This window comes from Triticum aestivum, chromosome 7B (genome assembly GCF_018294505.1).
Source record: "Triticum aestivum cultivar Chinese Spring chromosome 7B, IWGSC CS RefSeq v2.1, whole genome shotgun sequence".
NCBI lineage: Eukaryota > Viridiplantae > Streptophyta > Magnoliopsida > Poales > Poaceae > Triticum > Triticum aestivum.
Genome location: NC_057813.1, coordinates 456172413 through 456189501, shown reverse-complemented (window position 1 = coordinate 456189501; position 17089 = coordinate 456172413). Strand labels below are relative to the sequence as shown.

The following is a 17089-nucleotide window of genomic DNA, read 5'->3' as shown; positions in this document are numbered from 1 at the left end:
TGCTTCTTGGATTTGCCCTTGAGCTTACTCATAAAAGACTCAAATTCATTCACTTCCTCATTAGACTCATCATGTTCATCAATGCAATCCTCTAAGGAGGGATTAGTAATGATGGTGGTTTTGATGTTGGGGGTTACCTTGTTGGAAGCTTTAGCCATGAGGCACTTGGCGGTGATGTTCTCGTTGGGTGAATCAAATAGAGACACCCGTGGAGCGGTAGCAATGGCAATGGACACCATGGCCATTGCTTCTCCATTTTCATCATCATCGCCATCCTCATGGTATTCTTCTTGAACCACCAACCCACGAGTAGGAGTCTTCTTGGTGAAGTTGTTCTTGTTGGGGAAGGACTTGGCTTTGTCTTTTCTGATGAACTTGCCACCATTGTCTTCCCGCTTCTCGTAAGGACAATCCGCAACGAAATTACTCACACTGCCACAGTTGAAGCAAGTTCTAACTCGTTGCTTGCCCTTGAAGCCACTTGAGTTGTTCTTGTTGAAGTTGGGTCTTGCATTCTTCTTGCTCCAAAATTGTCTTGAAGCAAGAGCCATGTGCTCATGATAATCATATTTGGTGTCTTCGCGGTTGCTCTCCTCATCTTCCTCTTCTTCCTCTTCTTCCACACTAACCTTGGCCTTCAAAGCAAGGTTGGGCTTCTTTGTCCTTTGAGAATGGAGCACCGCATTGTCGGCGGTCTTGTCCAAGATGCTCATTGCAACGAACTCATCCAACACTTCACTTGAGGTCATGGAGTGGAAGTCCGGCCTTTGACGAATGATGGAGGACATGGCCTTATTGTAGGGCATCATGGCCTTGAGGAACATGCGCTTGATCCAATTGTCATCCGTGTCCTTGCTCCCATGATCTCGGAGTGAGACCGCGAGTTTGGTTACTCTTTGAAAGAGCTCACGAGGTTCTTCATCTTCTTTCATTGCAAACTCATCGGCTTCATATTGTACCACTTCATAGTTGGAGCATTGAATGCTAGCACTTCCTCGATAGAGAGACACAATGCATTGACATGCGTCTTTGGCCATGGCATGAGGTCGAAGATGAGGGAGATCTTCGGGAAGGATTGCATCTTGGATGATGAAGAGGGCACTCTCATTGAATTTATTATCCACCACTTCTCTCGGGGTGAAGTTGCTTCGGTCATGTGGATAGAAACCTTCTTCAATGATTCTCCAAAGATTAGTATTCACATGATTTAAATGACGCTTGAAGCGATACACCCAAGAATCAAAATCCTCATTTTTCACAATCTTAGGAGGAGGACCGACATGATTTAAATGAGTAAAGGGAACCGGTCCTGCATAAATTGGAGGTTCCACATGGGCAAAGATGCCGGTGCCATTTCTACCACTAGTAGAAGGACCCTTCTCACTATTAGCTTCCCCCTTGTCAGAGTTAGCATCCGTCACCTTGTTAGCGGGATCACCCACTTTCAACGGCGAGGTAGGTAGTTTAAGTCCTTCTAAGAATTTATTAAACATGCTTTCAACCGTGGTTGTCATGGAGGTTTTCAATGTGTCCAAGTCCACATTGAATTCCTCACGGGACACCGCGGTTTCCCCATTACCTGTAGACGAGATCGGATTCACACCGGAGTGCTCCTCCTCCCCACCGTCTACGGTGTCAACCATACTCTTCGGACAACAAAGTCCTTAATAAAGAGACGAGGCTCTGATACCAATTGAAAGGATCGATATAGTTGACTAGAGGGGGGTGAATAGGCAACTAACAATTTTTAGCTTTTCTTTACCAATTTAAACTTTGCATCAAAGTAGCTTGTCTAGATATGCAACTAGGTGGATAACCTATATGATGCAACAACAACAAACACACGAGCAAGCAAGGGATACAACACAAGTAAGCTTGCAAAAGTAAAGGTGTGAGATAACCAAGAGTGGAGCTGGTGGAGACGAGGATGTGTTACCGAAGTTCCTTCCTTTTGAGGGGAAGTACGTCTCCGTTTCAGCGGTGTGGAGGCACAATGCTCCCCAAGAAGCCACTAGGGCCACCGTATTCTCCTCACGCCCTCACACAATGCGATATGCCGTGATTCCACTATTGGTGCCCTTGAAGGCGGCGACCGAACCTTTACAAACAAGGTTGGGGCAATCTCCACAACGATTGGAGGCTCCCAACAACAACACGAAGCTTCACCGCAATGGAGTATGGCTCTGAGGTGACCTCAACCGTCTAGGGTGCTCAAACACCCAAGAGTAACAAGATCCGCTAGGGATAAGTGGGGGGAATCAAATCTCTCTTGGTGGAAGGGTAGATCGAGGCCTTCTCAACTAATCTCGAGCAAATCAACAAGTTTGATTGGCTAGGGAGAGAGATTGGGTGAAAATGGAGCTTGGAGCAACAATGGAGCTTAGAGGTGGAAGAGGTGGTCAACTAGAGGTAGGAGACACCCCTTCTATAGTCATGGAAAAGATCCAACCGTTATCCACATGTTCAGCCTGCGACATGCGGTACTACCGCTCCAGGAGCGCGGTACTACCGCAAGGCCACGCGGTACTACCGTGGGGGACCACGGTACTTCCACGGCAGCAGCAGAGGGTGGGACTTGCCTGACTGAGAGCAGTACTTCCGCTCGCGCGGTATTACCGCTCCCCCTTGCGGTACTACTGCAAGGCAGGAAAGTCCTAGCCTACGAAGAGCGCGGATGAATAAAAATACATCCGTGCCTACTTCCGTTGAAAACGAAACAATGCAAAAATCCGACGCGGTACTACCGCTAAGGCGCGGTACTACCGTAATCTAGCTGAACCAGGCCGTGCGCGGTACTACCGTGGAGGCGCGGATGTAAAAAATTACATCCGCTCCTACTACCACGATGCAGCGGTACTAGGTGCGAGGGCCACAGTACTACGACTCCACAGGAGCAGTACTACCGTGGGCTCCCACGGTACTACAGCTCGGGACGTGTGGTACTATCGTGTGAGCGCGGATGTAAAAAATTACATCCGCCCCTACTACCGTACCGGAGCGGCACTAGGCCAGGGAGCCACGGTACTAAGACTCCAGAGGAGCGGTACTACCATGGACACCAGCGGTACTACCGCAGGTGCTTGCAGTACTACCGCTCCATAGAGTAGTACTACCGCAAGTTCAACAGTAGTTGCCAAAAAAAGCACAAAGAGCATAACGAGGAAAGCTCCAAAGTGCAAGGGAAAGGTGGAGGCAAGGAGGGAAACGTGTACGTGATGATTCCACCCAAACCTTTCCGACGCGGACCCCCTCTTAATAGAACGGCTCTCCTACGACTCAATATCCACCAAAAAGAAACGTAGAACAACGTCGTCTTCAATAGTCTTCGAGGGGCACCGAATCGTCTCGTGCCTAGTGATGAATCGTCTGAGAAACTCAAGGCACACGATTAGTCCGCAAAAGCATTGTCATCAATCACCAAAACACCTTAGGGATAAATATGCCCTTACAGCAGGTATATATAGGAGGAAGAAGTACGTCGGTGGCCGCTAATGGGGCCCAGGAGACAAGGAGTGCGCCTAGGAGGGCTGGGCGCGCCCTCCTATCTCCTGGCCACCTCGTTTGCTTCTTGACTTGCACTCCAAGTTCTCCGGATCACGTTCATTCCAAAAATCACACTCCCGAAGGTTTCATTCCATTTGGACTCCGTTTGATATTCCTTTTCTTCGAAATACTGAAATAGGCAAAAAAACAGCAATACGGACTGGGCCTAGGTTAGTCCCAAAAATGATATAAATATGTAAAATAAAGCCCATAAACATCCAAAAGGGGTAATATAATAGCATGGAACAATCAAAAATTATAGATAGGTCGGAGACGTTTCAAGCATCCCCAAGCTTAATTCCTGCTCGTCCTCGAGTAGGTAAATGATAAAAACAGAATTTTTGATGTGGAATGCTACCTAGCATAATTCTCAATGTAATTTTCTTTATTGTGGCATGAATGTTCAGATCCAAATGATTCAAAATAAAACTTCATATTGACATAAGAAATAGTAATACTTCAAGCATACTAATCAAAGCAATCATGTCTTCTCAAAATAACATGGCTAAAGAAAGTTATCCCTACAAAATCATATAGTCTGGCTGTTGCTCTATCTTTATCACACAAAGTATTTAATCATGCACAACCCCGATAACAAGCCAAGCAATTGTTTCATACTTTAGTAATCTCAAACTTTTTCAACTTTCACGCAATACATGAGCGTGAGCCATGGACATAGCACTATATGTGGAAAAGAATGGTGGTTGTGGAGAAGACAAAAAAAGGAGAAGATAGTCTCACATCAACTACGCGTATTAACGCGCTATGGAGATGCCCATTAATAGATATCAATGTGAGTGAGTAGGGATTGCCATGCAACGGATGCACTAGAGCTATAAATGTATGAAGGCTCAACAAAAGAAACTAAGTGGGTGTGCATCCAACTCGCTTGCTCACGAAGACCAAGGGCATTTTGAGGAAGCCCATCACTGGAATATACAAGCCAAGTTCTATAATGAAAAATTCCCACTAGCATATAAAAGTGACAACATAGGAGACTCTCTATCATAAAGATCATGGTGCTACTTTGAAGCATAAGTGTGGTAAAAGGATAGTAGCATTGTCCCTTCTCTCTTTTTCTCTCATTTCATTTTTTGTATTTCCTTTTTTTCTTTTATTTTTTTTTCTTTCCCCTTTTTTTCTTTTTTTCTCTTTGGCCTTTTTTTCTTTTGGCCTTTCTCTTTTTTTTCCTTTTGTAAAGCCCGAAGTATCATCCCGACTTGTGGGGGAATCATAGTCTCCATCATCCTTTCCTCACTGGGACAATGCTCTAATTATGAAGATCATCACACTTTTATTGATTTACAACTCAAAACTAGAACAAGATATGACTTTATATGAATGCCTCCGGCGGTGTACCGGGATATGCAATAAATCAAGAGTGACATGTATGAAAATTATGAAGGTGGCCTTGTCACAAATACGATGTCAACTACATGATCATGCAAAGAGCAATATGACAAAAGTAATGCGTGTCATATAAACGGAACGGTGGAAAGTTGCATGGCAATATATCTCGGAATGGCTATGGAAATGCCATAATAGGTAGGTATGGTGGCTGTTTTGAGGAAGGTATATGGTGGGTGTATGGTACCGGCGAAAGTTGCGCGGTACAAGAGAGGCTAGCAATGGTGGAAGGGTGAGAGTGCGTATAATCCATGGACTCAACATTAGTCAAAAGAACTCATATACTTATTGCAAAAATCTACAAGTCATCAAAAACAAAGTATTACGCGCATGCTCCTAGGGGGCTAGATTGGTAGGAAAAGACCACCGCTCGTCCTCGACCGCCACTCGTAAGGAAGACAATCAATAAATAAAATTGTCTCCAACTTCATCACAAAGCGGTTCACCATACGTGCATGCTACGGGAATCACTAACTTCAACACAAGCATTCTTTAAATTCATAATCACCCAACTAGCATGACTTTTAATATCACTACCTCCATATCTCAAAACAATTATCAAGTATCAAATTGATCATAGAATCCAATTCACTTCCTATGATAGTTTTTATTATACCCAACTTGGATGCCTACCATTCTAGGACCAATTTATAACCATAGCAAATACCATGCTGTTCTAAAAGACTCTCAAAATAATATAAGTGAAGCATGAGAGACTTGCAATTTCTACAAAATTAGGCCACCGCCGTGCTCTAAAAGATATAAGTGAAGCACTAGAGCAAAAACTATCAAGCTCAAAAGATATAAGTGAAGCACATAGAGTATTCTAGCAAGTTCAAACAAGTAGGCTTCTCCCAAAAGGTGTGTACAGCAAGGATGATTGTGGTAAACTAAAAAGCAATGACTAATATAATACACGATGCTCCAAGCAAAACACATATCATGTGGCGAATAAAAATATAGCTCCAGGTAAAGTTACCAATGAACGAAGACAAAAGAGGGGATGCCTTCCCGGGGCATCCCCAAGCTTAGGCTTTCGGCTATTCTTGAATATCTTGGAGTGCCATGGGCATCCCCAAGCTTAGGCTTTTGGCTATTCTTGAATATCTTGGAGTGCCATGGGCATCCCCAAGCTTAGGCTCTTGCCACTCCTTATTCCATAGTCCATCTAAGCTTTACCCAAAACTTGAAAACTTCACAACACAAAACTCAACAGGAAATCTTATAAGCTCCGTTAGTGAAAGAAAACAAAACCACCACATAAGGTACTATAATGAACTCATTCTTTATTTATTTTGGTGTTAAACCTAATGTATTCCAAGTTCTCTATGGTTTTTAAATTATTTTACTAGCCATAGATGCATCAAAATAAGCAAACAACACATGAAAAACAGAATCTGTCAAAAACAGAACAGTCTGTAGCAATCTGTAACTAACGCAAACTTATGGAACTTTAAAAATCCTACCAAAATAGGAAGTCATGTACAATTTGTCTATTAATCATCAACAAAAAGAATCAACGCAAAATCACGTTTATGTGATTTAATAAAACTAAATTTGTGCGTGCAAAGTTTCTGTTTTTCCACAGAATCAAATCAACTATCATCATAGGTTATCCTATAGGTTCTACTTGGCACAAACACTAATTAAAACATAAAAACACATCTAAACAGAAGGTAGATGCAAAAATTATTACTAAGCAGAAACAAAAACAAAAAACACAAATAAAATTGGGTTGCCTCCCAACTAGCGCTATCGTTTAACGCCCCTAGCTAGGCATAAAAGCGAAGATAGATCTAAGTAGTGCCATAATAATAAGATAGATCTTGAAAACTCATCTCATATTCTCTATGTTCGGCAGCAAGTTTTCTTTGAGGCAAGCAAAAGTAATCAAAAGGGCTAAATTTAGCGGGACAAAAGTCCCCAAGATCAATCTCAGGAGGAACGGGTTCCTCCTTTGGCCCTTCATAATGCACAACTAACTCATCACTAAAAGCATTCTTTTGGCAAAATCTCGTGAGCCTATACTCAAGAGAGTATCCTAGCTCATTATTTCGAAGAGCAAAATCATTATTAAGTTCGCAAATTCTATCAACCAAGACATTGGTAGGAACCTTTTTTTAAGGTTTTCATTGAAAGCAACATAGTCCGAAGATTGAAAACGCCTAATTTTCTCTTGATCAAAGAGGACCGCCTCTATGGGAGGACGACCGGCGTCCACCCTATAGTGCGCAAAGATTTCTTTGGCCTCTCTTATTATAAATCTAAATTCATGAGCCAAAAAGATAGTAATAGCACGTTTAACAGAAGAATGCTCAATATCGGAAAATTCTAGAAAAATTCTTTGTATGCAAGGATGCATATGCATAAATTGTCTTTCAAGTTCAACTACAAGCATGGCGATAGCATCCGCAAGACTACTAGTTCTATGAAGAATAGAACCACCCATGGAAGGAAAAGCACCGGCACAAGTAAAGAAATCTTGGATAACACCTTTTTCCAATAATGTTACCACTACTGATTCGAAACTTTTTAGTATGCAAGATAGGGGGTTCTTCAGTCGGAGCCTCAGAATTTTCCATGTTATTATTATTGTCCATATCGACGATAATCTCCCCAATTTCAGACATAACGGCGAACAAAAGCAAGGAGGAATAAAGCAAGCGAAAGAGAGAGGAGAAGATTGGGAAAGAGATGGCAAATAAAATGACAAGGGTGAAGTGGTGGAGAGAAAAACGAGAGGCAAATGGCAAATAATGTAAATGCGAGGGAGATGAGTTTGTGATGGGTATTGGTATGTCATGACTTGAGCGAAGACCTCCCCGGCAACGGCGCCAGAAATCCTTCTTGCTACGTCTTGAGCTTGCGTTGGTTTTCCTTGAGGAGGAAAGGGTGATGCAGCAATAGTAGCGTAAGTATTTCCCTCAGTTTTTGAGAACCAAGGTATCAATCCAGTAGGAGGCTCCTCAAAAGTCCCACACAATAAAGGGGTTGTCAATCCCTTCACGAGCACTTGCGAAAGTGAGATCTGATAGAGATAGTATGATAAGATAAATATATTTTTGGTATTTTATAATATAGATGCAAAAAGTAAAGATGCAAATAAAAGTAGATTGAAAGTTTATATGATAAAAGATAGACCCGGGGGCCATAGGTTTCACTAGTGGCTTCTCTCAAGATAGCATAAGTATTACGGTGGGTGAACAAATTACTGTCGAGCAATTGATAGAAAAACGAATATTTATGAGATATCTAGGCATGACCATGTATATAGGCATCACGTCCGCGACAATTAGACCGACTCCTGCCTGCATCTACTACTATTATTCAACACATCAACCGCTATCCAGCATCCATCTAGAGTATTAAGTTCATAAGAATAGAGTAACACATTAAGAAAGATGACATGATGTAGAGGGATAAACTCATGAAATATGATATAAACCCCATCTTTTTATCCTCGATGGCAACAATACAATACGTGCCTTGCAACCCTTTCTGTCACTGGGTAAGGACACCGCAAGATTGAACACAAAGCTAAGCACTTCTCCCATGGCAAGAAAGATCAATCTAGTAGGCCAAACCAAACTGATAATTCGAAGAGACTTGCAAAGATAACTCAATCATACATATAAGAATTCAGAGAAGATTCAAATATTTCTCATAGATAAACTTGATCATAAACCCACAATTCACCGGATCTCGACAAACACACCGCAAAAAGAGTTTACATTGAATAGATCTCCACAAGAGAGGGGGAGAACATTGTATTGAGATCCAAAAAGAGAGAAGAAGCCACCTAGCTAATAACTATGGACCCGAAGGTCTGTGGTAAACTACTCACAATTCATCGGAGGGGCTATGGTGTTGATGTAGAAGCCCTCCGTGGTCGATTCCCCCTCTGGCGGAGGCTCCAAGATGGGATCTCGCGGATACATAAGGTTACAGCGGTGGAAATTGTTTTTCGTTGGCTCCCTGGATGTTTTTGGGGGTATGTAGGTATATATAGGAGGAAGAAGTATGTCGGTGGCCACTCGTGGGGCCCAGGAGACAGGGGGCGCGCCCAGGAGGGGTGGGCGCGCCCTCCTATCTCCTGGCCGCCTCGTTTGCTTCTTGACTTGCACTCCAAGTTCTCCGGATCACGTTCGTTCCAAAAATCACGCTCCCGAAGGTTTCATTCCGTTTGGACTCCGTTTGATATTCCTTTTCTCCGAAATACTGAAATAGGCAAAAAAACAGCAATACGAGCTGGGCCTCCGGTTAGTAGGTTAGTCCCAAAAATGATATAAATATGTAAAATAAAGCCCATAAACATCCAAAAGGGGTAATATAATAACATGGAACAATAAAAAATTATAGATACGTTGGAGACGTATCAGAGCCAATATGAGCATCCAAGTTCCGGTATTGGTTATTGACCGGAGATGTGTCTTGGTCATGTCTACGTGGTTCTCGAACCCGTAGGGTCCGCACGCTTAACGTTAGATGACGATTTGTATTATGAGTTATGTGATTTGATGACCGAAGATTGTTCGGAGTCCCGGATGAGATCACAGACATGACGAGGAGTCTCGAAATGGTTGAGAGGTAAAGATTGATATATTGGAAGGTTATATTCGGACACCGGAATGGTTCTGGAGCGATTCAGATATTTTTTGGAGTATAGGGAGGTTACCGGAACCCCACAGGGAAGTATTGGGCCTTAGTGGGCCTTAGTGGAAAGGAGAGGAGGGCCGCAAGGGGTGGCCGCCCCCCATGGCAAGTCCAAATTGGACCAGGGAGGGGGCAGCGCCCCCCCTCTTTCCTTCTCCCTCTCCTCCTCCTTCCCTCCCTCCCCCTCTTGCAAAGGAAGGGGACTCCAACTAGGATTGGGAATCCTAATTGGACTCCCCACACTTGGCGCGTCCCCTAGGCCGGCCACCTCCTCCCTCCCTCCTTTATATACGGGGGAGGGGGCACCCCAAAGGCACAACAAACAATCTCTTAGCCGTGTGCGGTGCCCTCCTCCACAGTTTAATACCTCAGTCATATCGTCATAGTGCTTAGGCGAAGCCCTGCGCCGGTAACTTCATCATCACCGTTGCCACATCGCCGTGCTAACGGAACTCTCCCTCGTCCTCAACTGGATCAAGAGCTCGAGGGACGTCATCGTGCTGAACGTGTGCAGAATATAAAGGTGCCGTACGTTCGGTACTTGCATCGGTTGGATCATGAAGACGTTTGACTACATCAACCGCGTTACTAAACGCTTCCACTTTCGGTCTACGAGGGTACGTGGATACACTCTCCCTGCTCGTTGCTATGCTTCTCCTAGATAGATTGTGCGTGATCGTAGGAATTTTTTTGAATTGCTACGTTCCCCAACAACGTTTCCCAACGGGCGGTTGGTGGGGGACACCTCCTTGGCGGTTGGTGAGTAGTACGGTGTGAAGGAGAGAGGGCGCCATGGCGAAGGCGAGGTGGGCGCCATGCAGTTTTAAAGGAGAGGGCTTCAGGTAGAAATGTCCCGCTAGAGTAGGAAACTGAGCGGAAGGGGATGGTTTGGTAGGAAAAGGAAAGGGTGCATCATAGGGTGGAGTTTTTGTAAGATACCATGTGTTGGAGATAATATGGTGGATAGTCTGGACAATCACATTTCTCCCTCACATGTGAACTTGATTTGTGGGAGTTCGGATTGTCCAGCCGGTTGAATTTTGGGGAGCTAGGCACCTGTTTGATGTCCTAATAGTCCCGGATGTCCAAACATGTTTGTGTGTTGCAACTGAGTATAAATATTCTAGTATGTTAGTTTATGATTATCTTCTCATATTAATATGATTGTGTAAATAAATGTTTATCAAATCTTGCCCGTTATTTACATTATACTTTGATGAGAAGTTTGATAACTAAATTAAAATGGAATTGATTCAGAATGTAAGTAAATTAAGATGATTGACAAAATCAAAGATGATACGCCGACCCAGTATCTCGAAGATGCTCATAGGGGTAGGATGTGTGTGTGTGCGTTCATAGTGATGAGTGTATGTGCCTTTATATGAGTGCTTGCGTTTGTAATGTGTTAAAGAAAGATTGGACAATCTCTCGGTTTGGTCACGTCTTCCTAGCCAGTCGCCGCCTCCAAGATCTAGGGTTCTCTGCCTCCCGCCGGTGCCGGTTCGTCCCGTCTCCGGTGGCCTTAGGGCCATGGAGACAGAGTGGATCTCGGCCCTTGCCGGTGGGAGGGCTCCGTTTTTAGATCTTTTTTTGAGTTTTGTTGGGGTTTGTGTCCTACTCAGGAAGGCGAGACGGCGGCGACTCCCTGAAGATGGAATAAAGGTCTCCCCGTCTAGCCCCATTTCCGGTTGTGCGTCTAGCATCATCAGTGGGCGTGTGGAGGTGTGTCTCCGGCGGATCTGTCTTTGGTGGATTTGCTCGGATCTGTTCGTCATTCGTCTTCGTTCGTGTGTCTTCAAGTTGGATCCTTTTGATCTACACTCTTCATCTACGGCGGTTGTTGTTCTGGTGCGTTGGTTCTATTGGGCCTTAGCACGACGACTTCTCGACTGTATACTACAACAACATTTGCCGGCTCTGGCGAGGGAGGGGCGATGACAGCGGCACGCCTTCGGCTCGCTTCAGTGCTTGTAGTCGTCGCTAGGTAGTCTACGGATCTGGATGTAATTTTTATTATTTTTAGTGTTCATTGTACTATGGTTGAAGATGAATAGATTGAAAGTTTTTCTCGCAAAAAAAAGAAAGATTGGACAAAGGGATGATGGGAAAAAAAGTGAACATGAAGCCTTACATTCCTTTCAAGTACTATCTTCGTTCTGGTTTATTGGTCTTTTTTATAATTTGTGCCAATTTTGATAATTTTTTTTAACTAAAAATATTAATGCATGTCACCAAAAATTATATCATTTTTATTGACATGAATGAACATGTTGTTAGTTAAATTTATGGTTAAAATTTAGCAAAAAATATAATAAGGACCAATAAACCAGGACAGAGGTAGTAGTGTATATATACTCTCAATCTTACATTCTTTTAAGAGAATTTACCTATATGACGAGGAAAAAAAATCACGGTCCAGTCCCACGACTTCATTCGATCTCATCGTTGGATTCATATTTGAACATAGTTTTCAATGATATAATTTGTTATGACATGCATGAATATTTTATTAGTTAAATTTATGATTAAAATTTGGCATGTAATATAATGGGACCAATAAACCAGCACAAGGTAGTACTCAACCATACATTTTTTTAAGAGTATATAATTTACCTATATGAGATGAGGAAAAAAAGGTCGCGGCCCGGTCCCACGACTTCATCGGATCTCCTAACCTTGTCACCGTCCGATCAAACTAAAACCATCCAAACCGATGAACCATCGTCAAAACCCTAGCGCCGCCGCACTATATAAGCTCCTCCCGTCCAATCTATCCCCATTTCCCAGACCAAACCCACACAACCCACTCGGCGGCGGCGGAGCACGCGAAGATGGTGAAGTTCCTGAAGCCCGGCAAGGCGGTGATCCTTCTCCAGGGTCGGTTCGCCGGCCGGAAGGCGGTCATTGTGCGCGTTTTCGAGGAGGGCACACGCGACCGCCCCTACGGCCACTGCCTCGTCGCCGGCCTAGCCAAGTACCCCAAGAAGGTGATCCGCAAGGACTCGGCCAAGAAGACGGCCAAGAAGTCGCGCGTGAAGTGCTTCCTGAAGCTGGTCAACTTCACCCACATCATGCCCACCCGCTACACCCTCGACGTCGACTTCAAGGACGTCGCCTCCGGCGGGCCCGACGCCCTCGCCACCCGCGACAAGAAGGTCGCCTCCTGCAAGGCCGCCAAGGCACGTCTCGAGGAGAGGTTCAAGACCGGCAAGAACAGGTGGTTCTTCACCAAGCTCCGCTTCTAGGAGCAGAGTCTTTACAATACTAGTAGTTCCTTGTTCTTGCAATCAATAGCACACTGAACTATCTCTATCACTGTTTTTGTATTGTCCATGAGGATTTTGTGGTTAGTATGGATCTCGGAGAGAGTTTAATTAAGGCATGACGATGATGATGTTCCATGTGTTAAATCAAGCTAATGGTTGCACATGGTTGCGATTTTGTTAGAGCTTACTCCCTGTGCTGTTTATTCCCCCAATTCTTGTAACTATATTGTTTGGTCTTGTTTGTGAGTAATATCTGACGCAACCTTTCTCTTAAATAGTGCGTTGTTTAGGACTAACATGGATTCTGTTCTTTCGGTGTTTATTAGCTATCCAGTATATTCAGTTAGCCCTTAACTGTCTAATAATTACCGCACTGCTTGATATGCTTGTAACTTCCACACGTTGACCATCTCACTGCCTTGCATGCTCCACTGATCCACCCTCAACATGTTGTGTTGGGTTTAATACTGTTTTGGTATGCTTGTAGCTTCTTCATGTCGACCCTTTTCACTGTCTTGCATAGCATCTTCATACAGTTATATGCAAGACATTACCGTTATATGCAGTGCCAAGACAGTAAATGGTCCCACATTATCATTTTGATTATATACCCTTTTTGATTAAAATGCATTACTTGTTTTTCTCAATTGAACATAGTATCAGAGCCTTATAAAGTTATCATGTGGATACCATGTTCACCCTTGGAAGAAACTATGATATATTTGATGAAAATGGGAATATGAGACAATGATGCAGTGAAACAGTCTGTTGATCATGTCATACAACATACAACGTTCACAGTGCAACATGATCTCAAAGATTGAGTTCCTGCTTGCATTGGCCTGTTTGCAATTGGTTGTGTAGTGTTCTTCGTTTCACTTGCTATTTAATGGTTCATTGGTATATGTAGTGCTCGTACTAGATCAGCCTTGTCTTGCCTTTGATTTGGTGTTCCATATTTGTGTGCTGCCTATATGGACCAAAAATGATAATCTATATATTGCTTCTCTCAGATACATGGTGAAAATTAATGGAACAGCCCTGCCATGTTACTATCATGTGTTGAAAACATTTGCCTTAGCGTATTCTGAACCAGAATTGCATTATGTCAAGTACTCTCTCCGATCCATATTACTTTGTCTGCCCAAAGGGATGTCTAGGTCTGTATTGGCTATATTTTTATTTGATCCCTTTGAGTGTTTTGCGACGTCAAATGCTGTATTTATATCTCTGTTGCAAGTATTCTTTTTTTCTAGTGTTGCAAGTATTCTGGTGAAAAGCTAACTAGCAACAATAGTTAGAAAACAAAGTACTGAATACTAGTTTTTATTAGCTTGTGTACCTCTGCTCTTCCTGGAGCTAGGTTGGTTCAGTCGTAGTTTTGTGTTATTCCCTTGGTTTGTGTTATTCCATTGATGTAAGTTCAATAGATACTGTATGATATTGTAGTTATTATAACGATTGCAAAATAGTTATGTTACTATATTTGTATGCTAATATTATATTGTAGAAATTTGTTAAGTGATTTACATTCCTATGAAGTGGCTCCGCTTTATTCCCTTCGTCAATTGATAATTTATATGGTTTTGTTTTGTACTATATGTTGTGTTAGTGACGTTTTATTGTTGATGTTGGCTGTACATTGCTGAGTTATGTTACTCATGCCCCTCTTGTCAGTTTCGCCCTATTCTACTCTACGCCCTCTAATTCTTCAATGGGGTTTGAAATTGGCACTGCATCTGATGGACAACGCCATTTTGCAACATGTCTGGGTGGCCCACATGTCAGTGATCCAACTGCATCCTGAAGTACATCAGGGGGGTTGAGCCCTTTGCTGGTTCAGCAATTCAACTCTTGACTCATTCTTTCCCTGTGTAGTTCTGTTTTTAATCCTCACGTATCACATAATGAACTTCTTGGCATGCACACCAGTTGATCAAATGAGAAGACGCTAAGCGCAAGATAAGCATACGCTGCTGTGTTTGCAAACCAAGAGTTGCTCCCAAGAGCTGCTGTTACCTGATGATTCTCTAATGGTCCTCGGTAAACGCCCCTTTGGGATTAACTTCAGGCGCTTCAAGCAGATACCACCAATGACATCGATGAGATATGGTCTGACAAGTGTGCTTCAAGTGATCATCCCAATTCCTTGGAGCTCGGGAAACACCGTAATGTCAATCATCTACAAGACGTGCTCGGTGCATACAGGCCAATCAGACCCGTGTGGCACGAAAATGCCCTGTTTGTTTGCCTGGATTGCCTCAAAATGTTGGTCCGCGCACACCTTAACGCACTTTTAGGCCAGGCTCAGGAGGAACGGCTGAATCGATCATTTTTTCAAGTGATGCAACTCAAGGCACGTGGTCGGCGGAGGCAAGGCTCGAGACGTGGCATTGTTTCCTGAAGCGCCGGCATAATTACCCTCACCACTCTCTCCCCACCCTCACACCGACAACGATAAGTAGCGGAGTGAAGAATTGCAAGGCGAGCACTGATGTCGATCATCGGCTTCACCACCTCACTGGCAGGAGTTCGACAATGGCGGTAAGCCTTTTGTCCTCTCTTTCGATTTTTTTCATTCGATTCGTGAGTTAGGGATTGGATTGAACGTGGGGTTAGGGGATTAACCACTACATGTGGATTTAGGCAGTACAAATGAATTTTAGGGCTGGAGTCACTTGGAGCAGCGGGGGCCCTTAGCCTTGTCGTCGACCACCTCCAGCTCGACCGCATCATCCATCATCTCCTAATCATCGGCGTGGTCCAGAACGATTAACATTGTACGGTTGCCTAGCCGGCGCCCTGATCACCAGCTCCACCACTTCGCGGTCGTCCTCCGGCGCCACCTGACGGCCGGTTGGGCATGAGGAGTCCTGACAAGCCTGTCCTTGGCCCATCTGGCTCTTTGACCAGGGTCGTCGGACTCGGCCTGATCCATTGCCCAACGCAGTATGTCCACTAGCATAGCGCCATTGACTGGGTTAGGTATCATCGTCTTTAACTCCCCCTTCACCGACTTCAACACCACATCGTCTGCCTTTTTATGCATGTCCTCGGTGCTGGTGAACTGAGAGCTCACCTCCATGGTCTTGGCGAACTTGGTGCGGTCACCGAGCGAGTAACTAAGGAAGAAAGCCCTATGTCCAATGCCGTTGGGGAAGGGGTTGGGGATGGGATTCATGGTGATGGATAGGTGGTGAGCCAGAGCCAATGAAGAGGATAGAAGACAAATAGACAAAGAGAAGTAGTGGAGTGCAGTGGTGGATAATTAGGGGCTTTGGACTAGATGGATGGGACTAATGAATGCTGATAAGCAGTTGTGGTGTGTTGCATTTGTCCCTTTATTTACCTTCATTCATGTTGTTCATAATGCAGATTGATAACGCTCACTCGGAGAACTCCAGGAGCAAGCAGGTAGTGTCGACCGAAGAGAAGGGCAAGGAGGTGGTGGAGCACCCCAACGCCCCCAAGTCGGCAAGCAACTTCGACCATTTCCATGAGGAGGCTAGGCCAACCCACTTTTGCAAGGTCATCCTTGCACCGAATCTGGAGTGCCTGCCGATGCCACTGGACTTCACCAAGCACTTCCACGCCGCCCCTTAGGAATTCAAGCTCAAGACCAACATCGGTTGCACCTGGAGGGTGACGGTCCTGGTGATCAACGAGATAGTCACCCTTGACCAAGTTTGGTCCCCCTTCGCCACTGTTCACCAAATCAAGATTGGGTACCTTGTCACTTTCAAGTTGCCGACTCCCAGCACCTTCAAGTTGACCGTCTTCAACAAAGCCGACGTCAAGGTGGTGACGATGTGCAAGAAGCACGATGTGGCCTTTGCCATGGATGTCTAGAAAGTTCACTCTTTTGTGGTTTGCTTCATTTTAGTGTTGAACGGTTTGTTTAAGACTATGTTGAATTATGTGCCACTATGTTGAACTCGCTGCTATCTATGTCCTGCTTGCGAGTGTGCTGGTAAGCTCAGCACTCCGTGACTCGAGGACACACGAATGACTTTCTGTTATGGCCTCACTCTCTTGGATGCAACAAAGAAGAAAGAAACTCGAGGACCATGTTCATCTCATTTCTCCACAATTACTTAGTTTACACGCTCCTTGTGTTTTCCAGTTCCTAGTAAGGGCATCTCCAACACTGACCCGCAAAATTTGCTCTGGCTGTCTTCTGGGTGGGTTGGGGATGTCAGAGTCCTACGTGTCTGCTATCC

General features: G+C 44.2%; 1 protein-coding gene across 1 annotated transcript; it reads left to right on the top strand.

The window, feature by feature from the left end:
* The first annotated feature begins 12374 nt into the window (after positions 1–12374).
* On the top strand, positions 12375–13049 carry LOC123158964 (60S ribosomal protein L27-3). Its single transcript, XM_044576776.1, has one exon. The coding sequence runs from the start codon at positions 12435–12437 to the stop codon at positions 12846–12848; it is 414 nt and encodes a 137-aa protein (XP_044432711.1). The 5' UTR covers positions 12375–12434; the 3' UTR covers positions 12849–13049.
* The last annotated feature ends 4040 nt before the right edge of the window (positions 13050–17089 follow it).

What these genes read in the sequence shown, in the direction of transcription:
- LOC123158964 (XM_044576776.1), top strand. Translation starts at nt 12,435, where the DNA reads ATGGTGAAGTTCCTGAAGCCCGGCAAGGCGGTGATCCTTCTCCAGGGT.